Raw genomic sequence first — 26,267 nt, 5'->3', positions numbered from 1 at the left:
GTTCATATGGCGCTATCCCTCCTGAGCTTTACAGATTCTCCCTTACTTTAATAATTCTACCATCAAAAAGCCTCTGCACATTTCAAGAAACCTAAATAAGCAAGGCTATAGTGAAATGAAAAGGCCAAAGCCCTTCAACATCTGAATAAGAGATGGAGAGGGAGAGCTCATCAGTTGGTGGGTGGGTTAGAAAAGTGAGGAAAAGGGGTGTATTTATAAGAGGGGCTAGAGATTGTAACATGAAAGACTTTTTTTTTTTGTGAACACATGAAAGAGTTTAGACTAAGTAAAATGAGTGAGTTTGTATGGTAGGACGGTTAATTTATTTTACTATTTAATTATGATTTGTATTTTGTTTATAATTTTGTTGGTTTGAAGATAGTGCTTTATTCGCTGTTCCTTTATACGCTGCCGACTACGATATGCATCTCAATGCTGGGATGTTATACGGTTCTGGTACAATACATACGAATTAACCTTTGTTTAGCAACTTTTCCCTAAATAAACTTCAATTATCTTTTGGTGACGGTGGTGGTTTTGGGCATGTGCAATAGGTGCCCTTGCACATGATCCCAAATCCTAAATGACTCCTAAAGATGAAATCTATCTTTGGGAAATCTGGTAGATTTTGCGTGTGAATAAGAGAAATATGGTCTTCATATGCATAAGAGGTATATCACTTTTATGTTTTTAGCTTGGTTTTGCCGGCTTTGCTATAAATTGTGTTTTTATTTATTTTTTTCATGATTTGTTAATTTCAACTATAACTCACAAGCAATAATACTTCATTTAGATCCCTTATTAATACAACTATAGACATATCAATTACCTTTGTAGCAGGAGTTTTTATGCAATGGCCCATTTATTATCTTTTGCACATGACCCCTAAAATCTCAAAACCGGTACGATCTCAGCTGACCATTAAATAATGTCTCTAATATAAACGAGTACACAATTTGAAAATAACGTAGCCAATTGAGTTGCATCTCTCATGTGGATAGTCTCATTCCTATTAGTGAGATGATATACAGATAATTAGTTGAAAAGGTACGAATAGTTTTATTCTTTCAAATCAATTTTTTACAAATTATAGATAACATCATATTACATGCACTCCTCAAGTCCTAAAATCAATTTCTTACCTCCCCCAAGGCTTCGATTCTGAGGAATCTTTTAAGTATATATGTTAGAGTACTTAGTCTTAAATTATAACTCAATATACTTAGTCTTAAACTATAACTCAAAGTCTAGTTCCAAGTTAAGTTATTATTTTGTTTAGTTTGAGAAGGATGAATTATTAATTACAAGGTTTAGCTGTAAATAAGAAAATAAAATTTGCAACAAACTCGTAGCACAAATTATTAAAAGGATATTTATGTGAAGGTCTCAGATTCAATTTTCTTCATCCCATATTTCTTGTATCAAAAAAAAAGAAAAAGAAAATTATTGAATCATTGATTGATTAGTTGATAGCTTAAGCATCAATTTATCTTGTGAGTGGGTCAACCACTGTATCAATTGGTCAAACGACTGCACTTCACCATCCCAACATCACTTGCGAGAAAATTTATACTTTTGGAACCCCCGACTAGTCGTAATCATCACGAGTTCATAATCCAAATTAGCTCTAGAGTCGAAACTCGTTTGCAAGATTTCAAATTGAATGAAAACACTTTTGATAAAAGTGTTTTTGGAACTAATACTTAATAAAAATACAAGTAAATTATAAAATAGTACTTAAAATGTTTTCTATAAGAAATACATAACTCGTGCTTCTTCTAGGAAGCACTTTAAATACTTATGAAACTCAAAAATAGTTTCACCCAAAATGATTCTAATCATTTTAAAAACATTTCTAAATGAAAACATCAGCAACATAAAAGCATTCTCTCTTGTATTGCAGTATCCCACTAAGAGCTACCGAATTGAATGACTAAAAAGACCAGTTTTCAAAATTCAGCAATTACATCAAGTTTAAGTGCGCTTCAACACTTTTGACATTTTTTTTTCTTCTGCTTTTTAATTGCGATCATCGATATGATTATCTGAAGGGACTTTTTTTCACTCTGATTACCGTCAAAGGAGATATTAAAAATACAATATAGACATATAACAGTAATAAATGACGACTATTTATTCCAATTGAGATGTCAAGCTGAATGAAAAAGAATGCTAAGTTGACATAGACAAAGAGGTGTCAAACTTGACGCTGCCTTCAAATATAGTTTTTGTTATTTCCAAAGACATTCTACTTGTCTTACCTTAAATACTTGCACATTTACATATTATTTTATTAATTTTAAACCAACAACAATCCAACTTTTATTGTTTTTGTTTAAAAAAAACATAAATGAAGCAATAAGTTTTGGCATATCAGGTGGAAGGAAAATATTGACAATCTGTCATCAAATTTAAATTTGATATTTTGGATTTGACGTCTTCTTTGAAGATGCTCTAAGGTTTTGCATTACTCATTTTCGTCGTTTCTTATTTCTCATAGAGGCAAAATATAACATAAAGTTTTTTAGTACTAGGAAGAGAAAAAAATTACTATATGTGGTGGAGGATGTCCCCTTGAAAGGTATAAATGTGGAATATAGCATATAAAACTTGTGAAATAGTACTCTCCCCACTTTTTAAAAGAGCTAGGGGATTGGAAGGGGAACTGAGGAACCCTTTGTGGAGGGATTTGTATGCGTAATTTTGTATGTGCGTGGCAGCCTGGGCAACAAGGGCACCACAGAATCAGGGAGATGATCACAAAAGGGATTTCATCATTAGGGTTAGGTGATTAAGTTGGATAAAAATTTGAGAAATGCTAGACTGGTTAACGATGAGGAAGAATTCTTCCTCAACACACTTAGTAGTCAATTCAAAAAATTTAATGTTAATGATATGAATCGTTAATATTATAAACCATTATGTAAAAATTCTTTGTAATAAATAAATGATAGTGCTTCATCGTCGAATTGTATATAAACACATAATCATAATTGATAAAAGTATTACGACCCATCTATCTATTTGCTACAGCTGATTGATTAAACAACTTTAATTTAAATTGATTTTTTTGCGAAGATTATCTTTATTGGTGATTATAAAATAAACGATTTCGACCATAACTACAAAATTATGTGGATCGGCCACGAAAGATTTTGAAATGAAATTCCTTAGCATTCTTGAGAGGTGAGGCATTTCTCTAAAAAAAATGTGATTTTTAGTGTGATGTCACAATATATTCATATTGTAACACTACCATGTTAGAAATTTACAATTATATAGTGTTTCTTTTACTAGTATAATAGTATTTAATCAATAAAGAGTGAGCATGAGATATGTATAAATAAATGTTATGAGTCGACCTATTGCCTTCACTTAATGATGTTAGTTTAGGCATTCGTCCGCCTCAACAGTCAACATTATGTCTACCCATTAACTTGTTTTAGTAGACATTTATCTTTGATATTTCTTGAAGAGTTGGGGAAAATTCCTCCATAAAATGAATCAATTATTCTAAGCTTTTCATTCCATCTCATGAGGAAGAACACTATTTAGGTTAGGAAAAACGAAGAGGGAAACTTCCACGTGACAAGTCTTGTAGTAAATTTGCCAACAGGATCCTCTCCAAATTCTTTTAGTGAAGATGTTAAGAATTCGTAAATTGTGTTCACATATTGTACATTGTACGATCAGTTTTTATCAGGTACTGTTTGTATTTAATTTTAATTAAAAATATTAAAAATAATTTTGTGAACACGAAAAATTCCTGAAACGAAAGAGACAAGAACAAACGTGCACAAACAAATATTATGTATTTGATGATGTTTTTGGGTTACAATCTCTCTCTATTTTGATCCTCTGATTCGATCTCCGTAAGGTGTGTATTTGTGGATGTGCGATTGATCCAAAGGGCCGTTGGGCTTGATCTAAGGATGAACGTTCTTCAAGGGCCGTGGACTTGATCTTGAAGGTGGATTTGAGTGGATCTTCAAAGGGGCTTTTGGGCTTGATCTTTGAAGAACAGTGATGAACGGATCTCCAAGGGCTTTTGGGCTTGATCTTGAAGAACAGTGATGAACGGATCTTCAAGGGCTTTTGGGCTTGATCTTGAAGAACGGTTGGATGCGTGAACGATGAACGAAGAACGAAAAACACTTTCTTCAAGGGCCGTCGGGGCTTGATCTTGAATTGGTGGATGATTGTTGATCCAAGGGCCGTCGAGGCTTGATCTTGGAAGAACGATGAACGAAGAACGAAGAACAGTTTCTTGATTCTTCGGGAACCTGGATGCTTGAGAGCTTCGGAGTTTCAGAGCTTCAGAGTTTCAAGGTGTAATATGAATTGGTCCCCCCAAATGAATGAAATGGGCTTGTATTTATAGAATTTTCCAAGACCTAATTTTGAATATAATATCCCAGATGAAATAAGTCGTTTCTGCCAGGTGTTGACACGTGTCTTATTTGATGACTTTTCCAACTCATTTCAATTTTCGTTGAGTCACATGCTACGTGTAAAATTTATGCAATACATGAGCGTTGACACTTTGATTTATCGGTCAACATTTATTTACCGAAATTTCGATGTCTACAAATTTTTAATCACACGATATATGATGAACAAATATAATTCACGAATCTTCGAAATTCTCACAAACAGAATCCGACGAGGATTCGGATTCGTAAATTTGCACTAGTTTCAAGTATTTACTAAACATTGGATTTATGAAGACGAGAGCTGTGCATTCAGCAATGGGGCCAGTTTATTCTCTGTCTCTGTGGGACGTCTCGGCACTTGCACCCAGAAGGCCACCACCACTACACCTACCACTCCACACCCCACTGGGTTAGGATAGTGTAGGAGAACTTATTGGATTTGTTAAGGTGACCACTCGTGTTGATGAAATAATGGTGTATATAAGTTTTATTGATATGAAATGCTGTTAACGGTACATATGTCATGTAACTTATTTTCATATAATAAATAAAAGACTCGATAAATACTATTAAAACTCAATATATCATCTCTTAGTAAAGAATGAGTTACATAACAACAAACACACAATAACAGGTTACTTTGACGTAGAATTAGTTGCTCTCCTCTCGTCCTCTCTCCTTTTTTTTTCTTCTTTTTCAGAACCTGTTGCAGGTTAATTTGCTCAGTTTTAACAGTTACAGATTCAGGCCCCCCCGAGCTCTCTAAGCCCTAGATACGCACTTGGCTCGCGAACCCGAGCCTTTTTTGGCTTCTTTCTCAAAAGTGAATTTCTTTTACTTTTCAACTTTCTGGGCTCTCTGCTGCCTTAAAGGACATGGTTGGCCCTAGTACCCCCCTGACCTGCATAATCAATTGCCATTCAATTATACCTGAAACTTCTCCATTGGGAAAAACAAAAATCTGGGTAATTTGGTCATTATGGCTTTTTTCTTTATTCCTTTTCTTGAAAAGACCTATAAAAAAAATGCTTTCCTGGTTCTTCTTCTTCCTCCTCAATGAATTGTGCCAGTCTGACTGACCAGCGACCTTTAGTGACCCCACTCATGCATGCGGATCGAAAATGTATTAAAACCCATGATCGATTTCTTTCCGTTTTTATTGGTAGAACAATAATATTTGACTACTAAATCATAGTAAGAATTTCAATTCAAACTAATTACTATTATAAATTATTCTATAAAAATTATTTTTGTAAAAAAAATTAATTAAAATTATAGTCGTTTAATTAATCATTGTAAAAAATAGATACTCAATTTATTTAGGCAATGGACTGTAATATTACGATTATTTATTTGTTACAGTTAATTGATTAAATAATTTAAGTTTTAATTATTTTTATGTAAAGATAATCGTTATAAATCACTAATATAACTAATTCTGATCATAAATATGAAGTTTTGTAAATTGACTGTAAAAAAATTTTGAATAAAAGTTTTTACTCAATTTTATTTAGCCAAATATTATTCTTCACAGAAATTGAACTCTCGATTTAGCCCTCTACGGAAAGTTTTTTGGTGAAAAAAAAATTCAAATGATCAAGCCCAAAAAACAGTACGTAAGATTCACATGCACGTGATGTGTGTAGAGGCAATAAAATGTGTGATGTTTAGTAATCGACTCCCCTACGCCAACAAGATCCACAATGCATGGACGTTGCACTTGACCGGACATCCGGTTGTTGGACTCATATATTTGAATGTACCTATCTACACTACATCCATAAATGTTATGTCACCACATACAACGATTATGTATATCATAATTATCAATATTAGAAATTGTGTTCTAATTATAAATTAGACTGGTATACGAATGTTGCAAAGAGTTTATAGTTCAAGTTTATTAAGAGTATTTATCTGCGCTGGCATTTGAGATTTGGTGTTTGATTCTTTGTTCCCTTATATATCTTATATACAAAAATAATGTTGTATGTACAACAAATGCAGTGGGAAAATTAAGTTACAACTTTAGTAGCGTCAATTTAAAAAGCTCCTATTGAAATGACGGAAAGCGTTTTTAGATAAAATATTTTTGAAATCAAACCTTAATAAAAATCTAAGTTAATTCGGGAAAAGTATTTGATGTGTTTCTTGTAAGAAGCATACATAATTGGTGCTTCTTGCAGAAAGCACTTCAAGTGCTTTTGAAATTCAAAAACATTTTCTATAAAAACTCTTTCAATCATTTGAAAGCACTTCAACTGCTTTTCACGTCTACTCTCATGGAAATAAGCAAGCCTCTCCGCATCATCCAACTTCCAACGTAGTATATCATGCCTCTACTTGGTGTATTTTTGTACTTTGGTGGTTTAGCTTTCCTTTAAGTATTTGGTCTTAGTATCCAATCTAGGTTTAGTTTTCCTTAAGTATTATGTGTTTCATGGTTTCCTTTGTAAAGTCAAGTATGAGAGTGAGGCAATTTCCACTTAATTAATTTTGATTGTAATATCTTTACTTTTCAAGTACTAGAAATTTAGAAAACTGTTCTGTAATTCGTACACAGTAATTCAAAACTTTAGGCAAGGCTTGGAGTGCATAGTTTGAGTGTTTTAACCCTCGTTTAATTATCGTTACTTGTTTTAAGTTTTTATCTTCGTTCGTGTGCTTGATATATATATATATATATATATATATATATATAAGTATATGCAAAAAATGAGAAATAAAGGAGAATGACAGAGGGGAAGAAATAAGAAAAGAATGAATAAAAAAAAAGGTTTTTATCTCAAATGGTCCCTAAAATTAAAAATCAATCAATATAATCCCTCAAAATAGGTATAAAAAATCAATGTGGTCATTCCGTCACAATTCTGTTAAAAATTTCGTTAAGTGCTGATGTGACACATAAATGGGCTTCACAAGATTTACGAATTTTTATCACAAATGATCTCTGAAATTGACCCACACCATCAAGATGGTCATTGAAATTGACCCACACCATCAATATGGTCCCTGAAATTGAAAATCAATCAATGTAGTCCTTGAAAATAGATGTTGCAAATCAATATGATCATTCCGCCACAATTTGGTAAAAAAATTTGTTATATGCTTATGTGGGTTTAATAATTAATTAAAAAAAATTGTCTAAATACATTTTTGCCACAATGAATTTTTTTTTCTTGTCGTAGGACCTACTTCAAAGAGAGATCATTTCCATAAATTCTCAAAGGTATAAGGCTTAACCAAGGCCTAAGAGGAGGTGTGGAAATAGTTTTCAATCAACAATGGACGCACCTAAGTTATAACCTCATTATCTTAAGGCAGACCTCATTGTTCTTTGCGTCACCATACCACCAGGGAAGGGCCGAACAAGCTCTCCAAGATTAAGGTTGTGAGGATGTTGAGCACCTAAATGTTAACGGTGATGTCACACTTTGCCAATGGGCCAAGCCGTCACCAAAGGTGATCTCGATCCAGGTTCAATTCGGTGAAGTGTGTAAAGATGAGTGTATTGAGATTTTTTATATTGGACTGGGATCAAGGGTGATTGCAGGACTGAGTTTTTGGGTTGACAATTTTTTTATTAATTATTAAATTATTTAACTTTGCTTGTAATTTTTTTTAATTGAATTAGACTCGTCTGTCCTATTTATGTGTCACATCGGCATATAACAGAATTTTTGACAGAATTGTGACGGAATAGCTACATTGATTTGAGACACTTACTTGTGGGACTACATTGATCAATTTTCAATTTCAGGGACCAATTTGATTTCACGGGTCAATTTAGAGACTATTTTGATATCGTTGGGTCAATTTCAAGGACCATTTGTGAGAAAAAAAGAACTTATGAGGCCTATTTATGTACCACATCAGTACTTAACAAAAATTTGAACAAAATTATGACGGAATGACCCCATTGATTTGTGACACCTATTTTCATGAACTACATTGATTGATTTTTAATTTCAATGACCATCTTGATAACGATGGTTAATTTCAAAGGCTATTTATGATAAAAATCCTAAAAAATATATTTGTAAGTAAAATCAATTTAACATAGTTTTTTTTTTTTGTATTTTCTTTATACATTTATTTTATATCTTTCATCCATGTATTTCTCCTTAATATGAAAATTGAAGACAAAATAGTTACGAATCCAAGTTATACTTTGTCAAACTTCACTTTTGGCAAATGACACGACACACTTATCACATCCGTTGACATGTCAATGTTTATATGAAGTAGTTCACCTTGGTCACTACATGGAAGCATCGTCAAGTTTAGATTCAAGATTGGACGACCTATCGTTCATGGTGCAGATCGGCAGCAAATCTGGAAACGGCTGGCTGGAGGCTAGCTGGACCTACAATCAGCAGGGTGGCATGCATTGTATATATAATCCAGTGAATTAGCAACGCATTTTGTTCTTAAAAGGGGTTGACCAACTTTAGTCGGCAGACCCTGCCCATTTGTATTTGTGTGCGTTTGTCACATCAAAGTTTGCTAGATATTCTGCATATTTCTGATATCAGAATATCAAAAGAACTCAACTATATCAAGCCACGTGTGGGTGATGGGTTCATCACTAGTGTTGGCCCTCTCCCCCGCTTCCCCTCACCCTGCCCGTTTGTATTTGTATGCGTTTGTCATAAAGAAGATCCGGCGAGGATCCTCTTTTTATCAAAAGAACTCAACTATATCGAGCCATGTGTGGGGTAATGGGTTCATCACTAGTGTTGGCCCACTCCCCCGCTTCCCCTCTATAGCCGAGACCAATATATTTTTTCAATTTGATTATATTTGTCACCCACTGGTCGATGCTTGCAATTGACCAATATTTTGTTGATTGCAATCGTTTTTGGTTTAATTACAATACTACATTAAACCAAAACTATTTAGAAAAAAAAATAAGAATCAATATTATATAGTTACTGAATTATTCATATTTCTTTACAATACTTTGTTAAAAAGAAAAAATTTCTAGTTCTCCTCCTTTTAAATGAAGGAAAGAAACTAACAATAATGTTTTGAATACTTTGGTCAACATCCCCCAATAGTCAATACATATACATTTTGTGCGGCCCGTTCAATCAATGTGGATCTTCTATGAGGACAACATCGATGGTTGTGTTAGAATGTGAGAATTCAACTCAAAATCCATGAATAATAAATATTAGAAAGTTTTAAGATCATAGTTGTTTCACGGATAACATTTTGGTCCTAAACAGTTAAGACCTAATTTCCTTACCCATATACAGATATGTGTTGATGAAAGTTGACTCAATACAAGCTAAGAAAAATGTCAAAAGTAGAGTACAACAATTACTCGATAGTCGATACAAGCTAAGGAAATATGAAGAGAGGGAACAACACTTATCTACAATTCAAGTAGGTAGATAGTCCACTACTAATTGCCAAGTGCTTTAAGATAAACTCATACTTGAGATCCATCATGCCTAAACCCCAATATAGGTGATTAAGTTGGGAAAAATTATTATCTGTGCATGGTTTGAACTCAGTAGTTAAAAATTGTGAGGGGAAGTGGTGATGTGAAGTAAGTAGCAGTTGGGTTTCATATGATTGTAAACTCTTTGAATATTATAAAGAAAATTGATGTTTTACCATCTATCAGAATAGCTCAACTCTTTATAAGAACAAAGTATAGTAAACTTCCACATCAAATATAAAACCTAGAGCTAAAATTGATGGTTATATCTAATTTGTAATTACCTAAACGGTGCTATTCCTATCAACAAGTGACCCTAGTTTTATATAACAACTTCAGTGACTATTTATTAAAACTAAGATAAATACTAAAGAAACTCTTTCAAAGTGAGTTTCTTTATAAATTATCTGCCACCTCACTTAATGTTAATTTTTATGTCAATATTATAAAATAGTGTGCTAAAAATATAAGGTGATACGGAGTACATGAAAAGTCTCACTTTTTTAAGAGAGTATCCTTATCATGTCTTTAAAAATAGATTATAAATTTTGTGTTGGTAAATTAGGTGAAGTGGAGGGGCTTCGTCCTGTCAATCTCTTTACGTTTGTGCTCTCCCACTCGAATACATCCACCGCCGGATCCGGATCAGGCACCGGGTCCCCCACCTTATCTGCCCTCAAATTCATGGTTGGGGCCTTGCTGGAGTAATACAGTGCCCCATGCATCTCAAGAGTCAAGACACTCACAGACTCACAGTCAAACTCCTATTCTTATATTCTGTACTCTTTTTATTTTTGGTTTTCTCAATTCGTACCACATAATAATAATTAAACTTTTCAATAAGGGCGTTTAGATTTAAATGCCTCGTTGTTCTATCTGTTTAAACATCAATTCCTTTTAGAATTTGTTTTAAACATTTTTCTAAATTTTAGGTGCCAAATATTTTATAAGTAGCATTTTTAATGCAAAATTACACAATTTGCCATATATATAATGTACCAATTAGCTAATAATTATCCAAATCTCCGAAAATCTAGTGGATGTATGTTTTAAAAATCTAAAACATTTCAAATTTGATTTATTTATGCTTCTAATGTGATCTATATTTATGTTCTACTTTCACGACCATTCTACAATCTTTTCGTGCCATTTCTTTTCTATCAGTCGATACTCTTCTGTCATCATTTGTGAGTCATGTTCATTCCCTTTCTATTTTCATTTTATGCAAACCTCTTGATTTGAGTATTCGTACCATGGTACATTTGGAAAATAGATTCTAGTGGTAGATGATATGGGGTATGTTTCCATTTAGTATTAGTACGTTTCTAACCAATATGTTGTCACGTTTTAAGTTGGCATGGGTACATTTCATATGAGCATCGGTACATTTCAATTTGGTACATTTCTAGATGATATGTTGGTACGTTTTAAGTTGGCATGGGTACATATCCTATCAGCATTGGTACGTTTCAGTTTGACATTGGTATGTTCCAAGTCATATTAGTACATTTCAACATGGGATGAGTACAATTCAAATTAGAAATTATATATTTAAATTCGGTTTCAATTTAAAATTCACATTCATATATCTCGTGCCGAATGACATTAATCTCTTTCCAACTAATCCCTTTTGTCAACAACTTTTATGCAAATTATATTGTGCTACAATATTTTACAAGCACTTGTTTTCTGTTGCATACTACATAACCATGCAATCAAACTAGAACTCAACAAGATAAATGTAGCGTCCATGGTGTAATCATCATGTTGGATTGGCTATTTTCATAGGTTTTTTTTGTGATCAATGAAGTTTTATTATAGAAAAGTAAATGTTAAAAATTCAAACATTAAGAGATAGTATTGATGATTTAATAGTTAATATCTATTAATTATCCAACATAGGGCATAGATTCTGACACGCCAAAAAACCTCTATTAACAAAAAAGATTAAGTGGAAAATCAACATATAACAATTTTCATTTAGAAAAAAAAAACTAATTAAAATAAATTTAAAAATGCTTAGGTGGCCACTAATCAAATCGTCTTAATCAAAATTTTAAAAGACAAAAATGTTTAATAAAAAAATTGTAGAAACAGAGTGGGGCGTTCTAATTTTCTCTTTCAATAATTCTAACGTTGTACAATATTCCAAAGAATAATATAAGTATGTAACATCTCTTTCGATGGCATTATTTGACTATTTTTCCCATGATTAGAGAGCCGTCTTTCTTGAAATGGATCTTTAATTTGTCACTAAGATCTTCGGACGACATTTTAAAAAATAGATTTAGAATTAAAAAAAAAAAAGAGACTAATCTTAATAATATAATAATTAAGGTTAACATGTAAACCATGTTAAGTGGTAGCCGACAAGCAAAAGCTAGCTTCTCATAACAATATAAAATTATTCAGACTTGGAAAATCTTATTTAACATTTCGTACACTAGTACTATATCTAACTACAAAACGTTTGGGAAAAAAAATTCAAAATATCAATACCTAACACCTCATAACACGTGAGTAATGTTGGTACATTTGTTTGAAAATGTTGCATAACATTTGGTTTTTTTTTTTAACAAATGATATTATCTATACTACGACAGAGGGGGTACACTTAGTCTCACAATTGACTAGCAATAATATGGTTCAAATTCGTCTTTAACAATAATCAAACATACTAAATAACTGCATAACATGTTCTTAGAAAAGCAATATAACCGTAGAAGTCAATATATGGGTCAATTCCTCCAGATAAGATTTCAGTTTATTATTTAAACAACTTTGTGGATTTGTACTCATCAGTTTAAAAAAAATTTGGAGATTTTTTTATTATTCTGGTGAACTTCGAAATATTGATGAAGGTTTTTGGAACTAGACGTTTGTAAATCCCTTATTAGTATTTTTCGACGAATTTGAATTTAAGATCTTAGCTATGACTACGAGATATCGTAACGATGTTATGTGTCTAAAAAGTTATAAAAACCAAGATCCCAAATAATTAAACATAAAATCCTCATAAATAAAAAACTGTATTAGAGAAAGTTTACACTCGTATACTCTTGCACTTCTTTACTAGTTATATGATCCATTTGGTTAGGGATGTCTCGAAAATGCTCAATGAGTGGATTGTTGGGATTTAACTAATGGATAATGTTTGTATCCCATCATGGTGGATTTGTCTCTCCACTTACGATTAACGAACCATTATCGTCTAAACATCATAATCGAAACTGTTCATTCTCCTTATTATAATTTAAAGATCTATAAAAAATTATCAATTTGGAGATCTTTTAACCATCTATATGCATAAAACAAATGGATGGTTCATTATAAGGATGTTACTTATTATCGAAAACCGTTGATTGGTTTAACAAGTATGGATGACTAAACGATCTTCAAAGTGAATGATTTTTTGCATATATGATCTTTAGACGATGATAAAGAAAATGAATTGTTTCGATTATGATACTCGGATAATAAAGATTCATGAGTCGTAAGTGAGAGACCCAACCATTATCCTTAACTTTGTCCTTTGATGTGCATGAGAGCAAAGCTATCTTGTACTTTGCTCACCCGCACATTTTTATTTTCACTTGTGAAGAGATTTAACTAAATCTCAACAATTCGCTCATGAAGAAAATTGTGCAGCAAAAAATTTCCTTTTTTTTGTTTTTTGTTTTTTTGTTTGTTTTTTTGTTTTTGAGGTCAGATCTCTTTTATCATGTGTTTTTCCTTCCCAACTCAATCTTTTGCTATAACCAAGGGTCCAGTTGCATTAAGGGTTCCTCACAATATTTACAATACAGGTATGTTTATAGAACTGGATCAATGTCGGGACTGGCCCTGATAACAATTTCTGAAACCCTCGACTGCGTATGCATGCGTACGTACGTACGTGAATTGACTGAATGTGACTGGACATATACATATCGGTCCGTGTTATGCTGTAGGCCGAGAGGTAGGGGGTGGTGGGCTTACTGTCTCATAATATCACATGCATATATCTATCTTTAGTCTTCACCAATAATATTATTCCCAATCCATTTTTGGCAACAAAAGCTGATCGTCTATCACCTTGTATATGTTTTCCTCTGCAGTGACTAGACATTGTGGCAGCCCTTCTTTCAAACCCTCTTTTCCAGCTTCCATTGTTCTTTCGCCTTTTTCATCAATTCAATTGTCATCTTCTTGTTGGAAGTTTTGCTTGTGTACTACTCCCCTTAGCATATACTTGGAGTCGGAAGGGAAATGGAGGTGTCTGACCACACGACATTCGTACGACAGGAAATGTTAAGGAGCCTATCAAAAGTGGAACTCTTTATAGACTTTTTGACATCTCATGTTTTCGTCATAATATTTCCTAATGTTGACACAAGAATTGACATAAAATTGTGAGATAACAGAGAATTTCACCTTTAGAGAGTTTCCTTAGCATTTATTTTTGTAATATACTTCTCACAAAATATGAGTTATCTTGAGTTTTGGTCTCCAGTCTCACGTGGTTCCACCATGCATGAAAGTTGTCATTGTTTACGCCTTGGATTATTTTGGGATTAATGGTAGAAGTGTCTTAATCTTGAAATAAATAGTATATGATGATTTTGTGTGGACAATCTTGGCCATGACTTCCCAAAAAATGTCAATTAATATGGAATTTACTTACATGAGAATGACATGATGACTCATGTATTCACTTCATGAGTAACCTTTAACTTAGACAAAATATAAAAGTTCTCATCCATTTCTTCCTTAAAATGTCTTCAATATAGTGAATAGTCATACCTGAGTCAAGTATCTCTATCAAACGAGGCCTTAGTGTGCTAATTATATCTAACAAAAGTGTAAGAAAGTACATTAACTAGCAATCCATTTGAATCAAGATCAAGACATAAAAAGCAACTACCATCTTTATATCTTTTATTGTCTTCCTAAATAAAACACTTTTTTTTTTTTTTAAAAGACGATATTATCTACACTAATCGAGAGGGGATGAGCTTAGCCTCACAATATGCTCGCAACAATTCGGTTCAAATTCGCCTTTGGCGAAAATCGAACCTAAGACCTCTCACTTACAAGTGAAGAGGAATACCACTAGACCGTAGTACTAAGTAGCAACATATTTTGTTAAATTAAAGGATCTTAATTAACAAAATTTTAATTTAAAGACCAATTCTAAACCAAGCTCAACGTTTAGAGACCAGTTCTAAATTGGAAAGTTCCGTTTACACCCAAAAGTAACATCTGGACACCCTTATATTATGGACACCCAACTTTTTACTCTTGACTTGGGTAAAATTTTAAAAGTAGCCATTAGGTTTAGTGAATTGGGCAATCTCAACCGTTAAAGCCCAACAGGCTTTTTTGAAAATAGAAAAGGGGCGATGTTTCCTATGGGTTAAGTCTAGAACACAATATTGGGCCAAACCTAACTCAACTATTTTCGATCCACATGAAGCTTTTGCCACCATACTGTCCGTATTATTCAGATATTCTTTTAATATAAATCCACTGTGTACTCTTATATAATTTCTCAACAAAAGAAAAAAGGATTAGATAAAGAAAATTAGTTAATCTAATCTTTTTTTAATCTTCACCATTGTTGGTGATACCTAAACCACTTAGGTAGGGTTTTTTTTTTGGCCCAAGCTCTTATTTGGTGCGGATAAATTAATCCAATTTGAGGTTGTTGATATTTATACTAATCGATCATAGAAGGAGAATTCTAATTCATTTCATTCTGATTAAGCTTCCTTCCTATTAATTTGGAAGTTCTTCTCATATACAAGGAAATGGTTCAGTTCTAGAGCCAAAGATTGTTGTTCTCGAACAAGCAATCAAAAAGATTTTGGAGCATCCTCGAGTTTAGATATTGTTTCTCCAATGATTGCAGTACCAACTACTTCTTGGCGAGTTCTACTACAATTAGGTTCATATAAGTACTACTCAACATTTTGCACTGGCGGTAGATGTAGATTGCCATGATTCAAATTGTGTGGAAAAAACGTGACTTGGCCAAAGTAAGGCCCCGTTTGGGATTGAGGTGATTTTAAAAAAAGCCACTGTGAAAAAAAACTGAGGGTCATTTTTGTGTTTGGTAAACTGAAAAAAAAAGGCTTATTTTGGAAGCTGCTGTGAGAATAAGCTGAAAATCAAAGGAAAAGCTGAAGCTGCTATTTGCTGCTTTGAAAAAAAGCCATTTTTTTCAAAGCATACGGAGCTACAGTGCTCCTTTAATGAAAAGACACACTATCATCCTGCTTTTTTTTTCCAAAAGCACTTTCACAAAAAAGTTTACCAAACACTCTACTGGCTTTATTTCACAGCCGCTTATTCTCACAGCACAACCGCTTATTCTCACAGCAGCTTTTTTTCAAAGCACAGCAATACCAAACCAGCCCTAAGTGCATTGCTTAAAATACAGCCCCACACTATATAAATTGCCACACATAACTTAAGGGAGGTCATACATATAATATACTTCTGATATATAACATCTCAATACTTGATTTCTAAGATACTTACGATATTGAAACCTCGAGATTGACATTACTTACCTATTTGAATGGCAGATTGAAATTTTGCATTCCCAATTTCCTCACCGTCTCGAAATCCAAATACTTCGTCAATCTTGGGAGTCAAATTCCTTATTTCGTGTGTGCTCCGCCAATCTCTTGATTCCTTCAAAGTTAGTAAATGATTCGTAATCAAAATCCAACTCCCTATATTTATTCTAATTACCGAAACATAAACACGCTATTAATTGATTGCGTTATATTATACAAAGTTGCATGAAAGATTTTGCGAATAAGTTCGTTAAAAAGAAAAATACAATTGCAAATTTGCAAAATTAAAAATCAATACGACTGAAGATATACCAAATGCTTGGCTGAGATTTCATTTTCATGTCCCTTGAAACCCAAATAAATACATAGCCTACGTAAAAATACCAACAAAAAAATAAAGTAAAAAAAGCAGACCAATATGAATGGCCACTGAGTCACTGCTGTTCCCAAAAGCAATGGCTTCACTCTGTTTCAACTCGCTGCCTCTTCCTCCGCCTTCCCAACCCCGCAAACTCTCAGAGTCTCCTCTTCCTCCTCCTCCTCCTTCTTCCTCTTCTTCTTATTCTTCTTCTTCTTTTTCTTCCAATTCTCTGAATGTTAATAGTTATGGCAGCAGAGGAGAAGCCTTAAAGCCCATTGTCGTCAGTGGCAGCCCGCCCACCTTTGTTTCCGCCCCCGGCCGCCGAATTGTTGCCGGTTCGTTTCATTTGTATTTCGTTTTACATATACTTTCGTATGAATGTTAATTTATAAGCGATGAAAGATGTTTATTTGGTTTTGTTTTCTCTTCTTTGTTGTTGTTTATTTAACTGTTTCAGTTGAATTTTAGATTTTAGCAATTGGGTTTGTCAGTGACTCGGTATATGCTCTATGTTGTTGGATTAATATTTAATTTTTGTTCAGTTTTGTGGTTGAATTTGCATTTTCAAAGTGTAGAACGCATTAGAATTTGTATGAACAATCCTAGCTAACTAGTCAAAGTACCAGTTTTTTTTTTTTTTTTTTTTTTTTTTTTTTTTTTTCTTTCTGCTGAATACCTCCGTTAATCCGTGTTTTTCTCTCTGTCAAAACTCGCAGTAATGGATCTAATATGGCACATTTTAAGTTTTTAACTGGCCATTGTAATTTGGTATATGTTGGCCTGAAGCTATGCAAATGTTGGAATTGAATATCTGAAATTATGAACAAATTCTTTCTAACATGTCTGGTTGATCAGCACTATCTTTAGCGTTTTCGATATCAGGTTCAGCTTGCAGGCTTACTTTCCATTATAGCATTAAAGAAAGGGCGACCCCTAGCCTACAAGGCTCCCTGCTTTGCGAGGGTGGGGGAAGTCTATCATACGTAGCCTTACCCTACAAAACCCTTGCTTTTTTGCAAAGAGTCTGTTTTCACGACTCGAACCCATGACCTTTCGGTCACAAAGGAGCAACCTTTCCTTTCCGTTGTGCTTACTTACCATTATTCACAAATATTTATGGCTTTGTGATTTGTGTTTATACAGTTGGGGATCTTCATGGAGACCTTGGCCAAACAAGATGTGCACTTGAGACAGCTGGCGTGTTGAGTCCTGATGGTGAAGATGTATGGACTGGTGGAGAAACGGTATACCTTTCATTGACATAGTTCTGAACACTTAAGGTTCTTGCTATTGTCTTCACCAGGCACAAAATTTGTCTTTCTGTTTCAAAAGCTAGTAACTTTTGAAGAACATGGGGATAAGCTGTTTCCTTGTGTTACTTAGGTGTTGATTCAGCTTGGAGATATACTTGATCGAGGTGAAGATGAAATAGCGATTTTGTCCTTGCTGAGATCCTTGGATATGCAGGCAAAAGCTGAAGGCGGAGCAGTGTTTCAGGTTTGTGTAGCAATTGGAATATCTGCACTGCTAGATAAACTTATTTGATTTTTTAATTACACTGTATTTTCCATCCCGATTTGATTGTTGAAGAATGTGTTAACCAAACTGATACACTGATTTCATGAAGGTTGGTTCGAAAGATGAGAATCCGTTACCCCTTGGTGCAAATTTGAGAAATTGATATGTAGATTGTTTCCTAATTAATATTGTTGACGGTCTTCTCTGTAACGATGTAGGTCAATGGGAATCATGAGACTATCAATGTGGAAGGGGATTTCCGATACGTGGATACTGGAGGATTTGATGAGTGTCTTGATTTCCTGGAATACTTGGATGACAATCGAGATGACTGGGAAGAAGCTTTTGTTGGCTGGGTTGGTGTCTCTAAAAGGATGAAGGAAGAGAGGAAAATGCCCCAAAATTATTGGGATCCATGGAATCTAGTGAGGGTACTGAATCCACTGTTCACTTTTTATTCTTTTCCCATTCGGCCATTCCTATTTTTTAATTTTTCTTCTGATAATGTTTTCTGAACATTAGGACAGAAGCAAAAAGGTGTGATTGCCAGATCAATCCTATTAAGGCCAGGGGGTCCATTGGCACGCGAGTTAGCACGTCATGCTGTTGTTCTTAAGGTTAATGACTGGGTCTTCTGTCACGGTGGTCTTGTTCCTCAACATGGTAAAAACAGTACTACAATCTGAACAAAGCGGTTTTCTGGTGCCATTCAAACTTTTAGAGAAGTGTATATATTTCTTGTTCCATCGCCTGATAGGAGTATTGCTCCTTCCACAGTTACGTACGGAGTGGAGAGGATGAACAGGGAAGTATCTGACTGGATGAGAGGTCTCGTTGAGATTGATGACAACCCTCACTTCCCTTTTGTAGCCACCAGGGGCTATGACAGTGTGGTTTGGAACCGATTGTACTCGAGAGACACTTCAGATTTAGATGACTATCAGATTAACCAGGCAAGTAAATAGCTATATTTTGGTTCCCTTTCCATATTCAGTTGTTTTGTTACTTGGGGCGACTTAAAATGAAAAGAATCGTTGCTGCGTTTGACTATTGGTTTCAAATTGCTTAATTATGGAGCTGATAGGGGATTATCTTGGAAATGGGAAAAGCCGGACTAGTTTCAGAATATTCACTAGCATATAAATCGATCATTGTTCTAGCGATAGGGGTTTTCTGCAATTGTTTTGGTAGTCTGATTGATTATTATTCACCAACATATAAATCAATCATTCTTCTAGCGAGATTGGGAATCAAGATTGAGTTCTTGTCCTCCCTGAATGTTGTCTACTGCTGACTTCTTTGGCTTTTGAAATTGAAATCATCTTTCAGATAAATTACATTCTTCAACAGACGCTACAAGCAGTTGGTGCCAAGGGAATGGTGGTGGGGCATACTCCTCAACCTACCGGGGCAAACTGGTACGATGCCAAGCTTTCTTCTGTCCAGTTCGGATCATTTATGTCAACCTAAAGTACTTTTGTTATAGATTCAGTTCTTGAATTATGGATTCTTCTTTGCAGTGAATATGACTGTAGCATATGGCGGATTGACGTGGGGATGTCCAGTGGAGTTCTCAATTCAAGACCCGAGGTAAACTTAAGTTTACCTACTTTCATGCATTACTGTCGGAAGCTATTTTGGTGAACGTTTAACAGGGATTAAGTTCGTTGAACATGTAATTTTAACTACGTTTTACAGGTTCTAGAAATAAAGGACAATAAAGCAAGAGTTATAAGAAGTAAGAAGGATCCATCTGGTGAATTGACGGTTGTCGATTATATATAGAGATGAGCAAACAAGTTGTTTTCCATGGCTCAAATTGTTTGTACAGAAGAAGAATAGCTTCAACAAAGGAGTAACGCCATTTTTGACCATCTTAAGAGCAGAAGCAGAATAGCAGAAGAATAGAGAGAAAAGATGCCACTGTATCATACATACCCACAAGCATTCAACATTCTTACTTTAATTTAATCTAGTTGAACTTGGTTTTTACTATTCATTCATTTTGAATGGTAACTGCAGATATAGTTTATACTTTATAGTTACCATGGACTGCAGATGTAATTGTAATTTTCATTATTAATAAATTTACTTTTAGATTTACTAAACCGAGCACGGTGACGTTTTAAGATTCATGTAATGGGTCCATTTAGTGGGATAAGGCTTGGTTGTCGTAGACTCTTTTTTAAACTGTGCCAATAGTTGGGAATTATAACTGCAAATGTTAAATCGTTGGGTTGGTATTTGACACAGACTTAACTGTGCCAATAGTTGGGAATTCTTACTGCAAATGTTAAATCATTGGGTTGGTATTTGACGTAGACTTTAAGAAAAGACAAGGAATATTTGAAGTTAACAGAAGAGTTTAACGCAAAACTGAGCGCGGTGGTGTTCTAGGATTTATACAGCCCATCCAACTCAGTGGGATAAGGCTTTGTTGTTGCTGTATTAGGTTGGTATTTGAGTTGAATTTTTGCACCATTGCTGATATGGAAAGAGAGGCACAACAACACAAACGCAATTTGATCAAGTGATCGAGTTTGGCCAAATTGGTGAAGAAGATAACTTTCAACCCTATAATAGCACTTAAGTACATTATACTTACACGTAGACGGAGATTTTTTGGTCTGGCCAAGACGTTTAGGCGGTGGGCGGGGTTGTTGGTCCAAGGAGAGAGCAAGGGAGAACAAGAACAGACGAAGCGAAAGTCTTAGCAGTCCTGTGTTTTCGAAGCGGGGTGTTCTCGTTAAGATCTTTTTGTGAGGTGTTTAGTCGAGGTGAGTGCCTCCTAGTCCAATTAAAGCTAGTATGTGCGGATAACAAATGCGGTACTACACTAACTCTTAGTCTAACTTTGTCCAGCAAAAGATAGTGATGGCAAACAAGGGAACTGGATCCCTCCGGACCCAAATAAATCGAGCCTCCTGAGCAAAATATCTGAACCATTGAAATTTGATCTAACGGCTACAAACAAGGGGTCTCTAAAATTTATAATAATTGTAGCTGTTGAATCAAATTTCAACGGCCTGAATCCTTTGATCCTTAGACTTAGTTTATTTGGATCCGGAGGAGATCCGGTTCCGCAAATATGCACCCTTGTCTTTATTAAAGGCTACAAAAATCTCACTTATGCTCAATTTTATAGAACTTTGATTTCTTTTTGGTTTACGGTGTTGATTGCTTACGATATGGAGCCCAAATTAGAGACTTATTACAACCTAAAACCTATGGGATTAATCAATCCGAAACTAAAAACCTTAATATGAGTATGAATAGCAATTTTATGTTTAATACTTTTCTTACATTGCATGACAACATGACATCATTTTATAGTACACATGTAATAGTTTTAACCGTTTATTCTCTTGATCCATATAAAGATCACATCGAAAAAAATTCATTTGATTTTAAGATTGTTTAATCATCTCTACGTGTCGATAGTAATGGTAACAATTAAATGAATCTCTGATGATAAAAACAAGATAAAAAAAGCAGTTGGACTGTGTTTTCTTGGTTTTGATGGCCAATTGGCCATATCCAACGTCTACCTTTGTAAACTCCGCTAACCTCGACACCCTCCGCGCACAATATCACTCAATCCGCCTACACTTTCTTATATGCACACCTCCCTCAGGCTTAACCTCCACCAACCTCTTATCCTACGCACGTCACTCGCCACCATGGCCGCCTACATCTCCCTCCCCTCTTCCATTTCTCTCAACTCCTCCTCCTTCTCGGGGCTCCGGAATGGTGCCGGAGCCCAGCTCGGCGTCCGAAACCTCGGGCGATCTAGAGTTTCCATGGCCGCCTCCGTCGGATCGCAGACTCTGCAAAGCGACGCCTTGTTCGCCGATTACAAGCCCTCCTCTGCTTTCCTCTTTCCTGGCCAAGTGAGTTTGTTGCCCATCTGCCATTTGATTTGTTTAATGTGAACAATGTCGTTACTCTGCTGCTCAATAGTCAGTCTAATTTGGGAATTGAATTCAAAATTTGAATGCTAGTTTGATATGAAAACTTTGTAATTTTGGAAAAATTGTAATTTGGGTTAGTAATTGAATAGTTCAAAAGTGATTATGGAGCATAAAAGTACTTTTTAGTGCAGGGCTTTTCCAAGGAGGACTTGGAATCTATATATATATATATATATATATATATATATATATATATATATATATATATATATTGACATTCTTCTGCTAGAAGTGCTTCTTGCAGAAGCGCTTATGAGTAGAAGTACTTCCTACCCGGACAGGCCACGCGTGTTTGTTCGTTTGGAGTTTCATCATGTTATGGTGCTAAAGATAGAGAGTTCTGAATTTCACCATGAAACTTTAGGAATTGAATTCAAAATTTGAATGCTAGTTTGACATGAAAAGTTTGTAATTTGGGCTATAATTCAAAGGACTGGCTACTTACAAAAGAGCCAAAAGTGCTTTTGACATTGTTTTGCAGAAAAACTCAAAAGTGCTTATGGCCATGAAAGTGTTTTGGTAAGCACTTGGAATTTTGATAAATTTCTTGACATGCTTTTAATACATTCGCTTCTTACAAAAGAGCTTACAAGTAGAAGTACTTCCTGCATAAGCAGTCCCAAACGAGCCCTATGTGTTTGATTGGAATTTCATCATGTTATGGTGCTAAAGATAGTGACTTTGAATTTCGGGTTGAGCTTCATTCTGTTAGATTGTTAATGTTCTACTGTGTTTGCAACTCAGGGTGCACAAGCAGTTGGAATGGGAAAGGAAGCTCAAAGTGTTCCTGCTGCAGCAGAGTTATACAAGAAAGCAAACGATATTTTAGGGTAACTTTAGATAGAGTTGTTCGTTAATTTTAGCTTAGCTCCGAATCAGATGTAGTTATCTTCTTTCATTTAACAGAAAATTGGCTTTTGGGAGTGATTTAATGTCTACGTTGTGTGCAGGTTTGATCTTTTGGATGTTTGTATCAATGGACCAAAAGAGAAGCTAGATTCAACTGTTATAAGCCAGGTATGTGCTTTGTTACTTGTTCGGTAGTTTAGTTCTACAGAAATAGGACTGTTGTTCCTCCATGAAATGTTTCAAATGTGCACCTTATAGTCAGTGATTTTCGGGATCGGGATACAACATTTATGCTCTTCTATGTCAAATGTTCGAGAATGAGGTTTTCTTGCGAGTCATTGATAAGTATGCACTACTACTAATTTGCAGCCTGCTATTTACGTCACAAGTCTAGCCGCTGTTGAGTTACTACGTGCACGTGATGGAGGTCAGCTGATCATTGATTCAGTTGATGTCACATGCGGCCTAAGTTTGGGAGAATATACTGCTCTAGCATTTGCTGAGTCATTCAGGTGAGTCTTCGAACTGAGCAACATATGCTGCAATTGCAATTGTATTCACGAATACATACAACAACAACAACAACAAAGCCTTTTCCCACTAAGTGGGGTCAGCTGTATGATTCCTTGAACACAATTGCGCTCGGTTCAATTCACGAATACATACTAAACAAAAACTTTGTTAATTTCACGATCTCCTGTTATGGGGGAGGGAGGAAGAGTTTATACATGATTCAACTTTTATGCCGCGTTTCCATGTTTGTAATATGAGGGAGAGGAAGCATCCCTTTCATTGCTCACCTAGTACTTGGTTTAAGATAGGAGATTAATCTTAATGTAGTCGTAGTAGACATGAAAGCAGATTTAGTACATTTGTCTGATCTTCAGTGGTGGCTATCTTCTTGTACTAATCTTTTGTTGGTCGACTTGGTTCAATATGTAAAGCTTTGAGGATGGGCTCAAGCTGGTCAAACTGAGGGGAGAAGCCATGCAGGTAATTTTTTGGTCGTGTGTCGATTCATGTTCCTGGAGGGACTAGGCTCATAGTCTGTTACACTAACATGCTTCCTTTTTACGACTTACTTCAGGCAGCTGCCGATGCTGCCAAAAGTGCCATGGTCAGTGTCATCGGGTTGGACTCAGACAAGGTGCAACAGTTGTGTGATGCAGCCAATGCAGAAGTTGATGACGCTGACAAAGTTCAGATTGCAAATTATCTATGCACTGTAAGAACTTCAACTTAGTAACCCTAACTAGGTGATTGCATCTTTAGTGTTTTTTAACAAAAGTATTGACCACGACACGATTTTGTTGTGGTAGGGAAATTATGCTGTATCTGGTGGTGTGAAAGGAATTGAAGCAGTAGAAGCTAAGGCAAAGTCATTCAAGGCCCGAATGACGGTACCATTCTTCATTTCCTACTTAGATGCAATTCCATTCTTCTTCTATTAACGATTGATGAAGAACCCACTTCTCCCCTGTTCCATTACGCTCAGGTGCGTCTAGCTGTTGCTGGCGCTTTCCACACTAGTTTTATGGAACCGGCCGTGTCAAGATTGGAAGCCAAGTTGGCAGAAACACAGATCAGAACACCAAGAATACCAGTTATCTCCAACGTTGACGCACAGCCACATTCAGATCCTGAGACAATTAAGAAGATATTGGCTCGTCAGGTAAGCTATCTAGAACTTTCTCCTCCCTATCACGTCACACGAGCAAGATTACTGATCTAGACCTAAACTCAAACTGACAGGTGACTTCTCCTGTTCAATGGGAAACAACTGTCACGACTCTGCTCGGCAAGGGGCTGAAGAAGAGTTACGAATTGGGCCCCGGAAAGGTACACAAGACTATACAGAACACCAATAGAATTTCAATTTCATCGTAGGGTGCTCAATTTCTTCGCTTCTAAGTTTGTGGTTGGATCATGTATCAGGTTATAGCCGGCATTGTGAAGAGAATGGAGAGAAGTGCTGACATTGAGAACATTGCCGCTTGAGAAAGGCCTTCGCCACTGCACTTCTACATCAACAGCATCCCGTTACCATGTAAAGTAATAGATTTGCTAATGGCGGCACCTGGCGGATGTTGGCGGCAGTGGAGAGCAGGGGCGGCAGTCGCGGTTGTACTTCCCAACTTTCCCGGAATTTACTAGTGTTTAGAGTTATGTTAGGCTATTAGAAATCCTGTTTTTGGTATAATAAAGTTTGTTGCTTCCTAATTGTAACCTGCTTTTATTAATTAATCAGAATTAGAAGTGCATAATAAGGTGGAAGATTTGGTTTTTTTGGAAGATTTCCCCAGAATTATGTGAATTGCTGGATATTAATATTATTGAAATTATATTTTACACCCAACATATTTGAAAATTTGCAGTCCACTCCAAACAGATAAAAAAGAGAGAATACAATTAAACTGTTTTAGCTCCGGGACGAAGATTGTCCGAGCCCGTGAAGGCGGTCCATCCAGTTGTTCTCGGCGATCAGCTCCGCCCAATGCGGAGGAGTTCCGGCGAATGAAATTCCACGCATGGCCTCTCTGACCCTCGTCGCGTTCTCCGCCGTCAGCGGCGCGTTTCTGCGACTCTCGTCTTCTCTGAACGCCCTCATGATCGCCGAATCGGAAGCCTCCTCCTCCTCCACTTCTTCTTCTTCTTCCGCTTCGCCATCCCTACTGCTGTTCAAGTGATCATTGCGCCCGACGTCGTCGTTTAGCTGGAGAAACGAGATTCCCCCCTCGACCTGATTGACAGTGACGCCGTTGGAGTGCAGCTGGGAGTGGATCGGAGCGGCGTCGTTTCCGATCTGGTCTTCGTCATCTTCGGAATCGACGGCGGAGACTGGCTGGTAGAACTCGGCGGCGGCTGCATCGTCGTCGTCGATGTTGGTGTCGGAATCGCTTCCGTTCTGGTAGTCTGTGACTGGAATCACAATGCACATATCAATAATCGATGAGTAGAGAAAACGAATTGAAAAAATAAGGAAGAGAAATGTGGGAAATACGAAACCTTGGATGAAATCAGGAGGAGCTGCGGCGTTCATCGTCGTTTCAGCGGTGGAGAGAACCAAACATCCGAGAAGTGTGAGAAGCTCGTTTTGGGGAAACTCTATATATGTGAAGAACC

The 26,267-nt window shown here is 35.7% G+C and overlaps 3 protein-coding genes across 3 annotated transcripts; 2 read left to right on the top strand and 1 right to left on the bottom strand.

Annotated features, from left to right (window-relative positions):
- Nucleotides 1-16,830: 16,830 nt before the first annotated feature.
- On the top strand, nt 16,831-20,432 carry LOC126588311 (shewanella-like protein phosphatase 1). The gene is made up of 9 exons (XM_050253383.1): nt 16,831-17,141; nt 17,950-18,050; nt 18,190-18,303; nt 18,543-18,755; nt 18,852-18,987; nt 19,102-19,277; nt 19,654-19,742; nt 19,845-19,914; nt 20,023-20,432. The coding sequence occupies exons 1-9, from the start codon at nt 16,868-16,870 to the stop codon at nt 20,107-20,109; spliced, it is 1,260 nt and encodes a 419-aa protein (XP_050109340.1). The 5' UTR covers nt 16,831-16,867; the 3' UTR covers nt 20,110-20,432.
- Nucleotides 20,433-21,839: 1,407 nt separating this feature from the next.
- Nucleotides 21,840-25,500, top strand: LOC126590547 (uncharacterized). The gene is made up of 10 exons (XM_050255995.1): nt 21,840-22,214; nt 23,040-23,125; nt 23,246-23,312; nt 23,514-23,656; nt 24,089-24,137; nt 24,232-24,369; nt 24,464-24,544; nt 24,640-24,816; nt 24,897-24,983; nt 25,080-25,500. Exons 1-10 carry the CDS (start codon nt 21,942-21,944, stop codon nt 25,140-25,142), a joined length of 1,164 nt encoding a protein of 387 aa, XP_050111952.1. The 5' UTR covers nt 21,840-21,941; the 3' UTR covers nt 25,143-25,500.
- On the bottom strand, nt 25,450-26,251 carry LOC126590548 (uncharacterized). The gene is made up of 2 exons (XM_050255996.1): nt 26,151-26,251; nt 25,450-26,063 (listed from the first exon to the last, which is right to left on the bottom strand). The coding sequence occupies exons 1-2, from the start codon at nt 26,182-26,184 to the stop codon at nt 25,564-25,566; spliced, it is 534 nt and encodes a 177-aa protein (XP_050111953.1). The 5' UTR covers nt 26,185-26,251; the 3' UTR covers nt 25,450-25,563.
- Between the last annotated feature and the right edge of the window lie 16 nt (nt 26,252-26,267).

This window comes from Malus sylvestris, chromosome 11 (assembly GCF_916048215.2).
Source record: "Malus sylvestris chromosome 11, drMalSylv7.2, whole genome shotgun sequence".
Classification (NCBI taxonomy): domain Eukaryota; kingdom Viridiplantae; phylum Streptophyta; class Magnoliopsida; order Rosales; family Rosaceae; genus Malus; species Malus sylvestris.
This window is presented reverse-complemented; position numbering and strand designations above follow the sequence as displayed.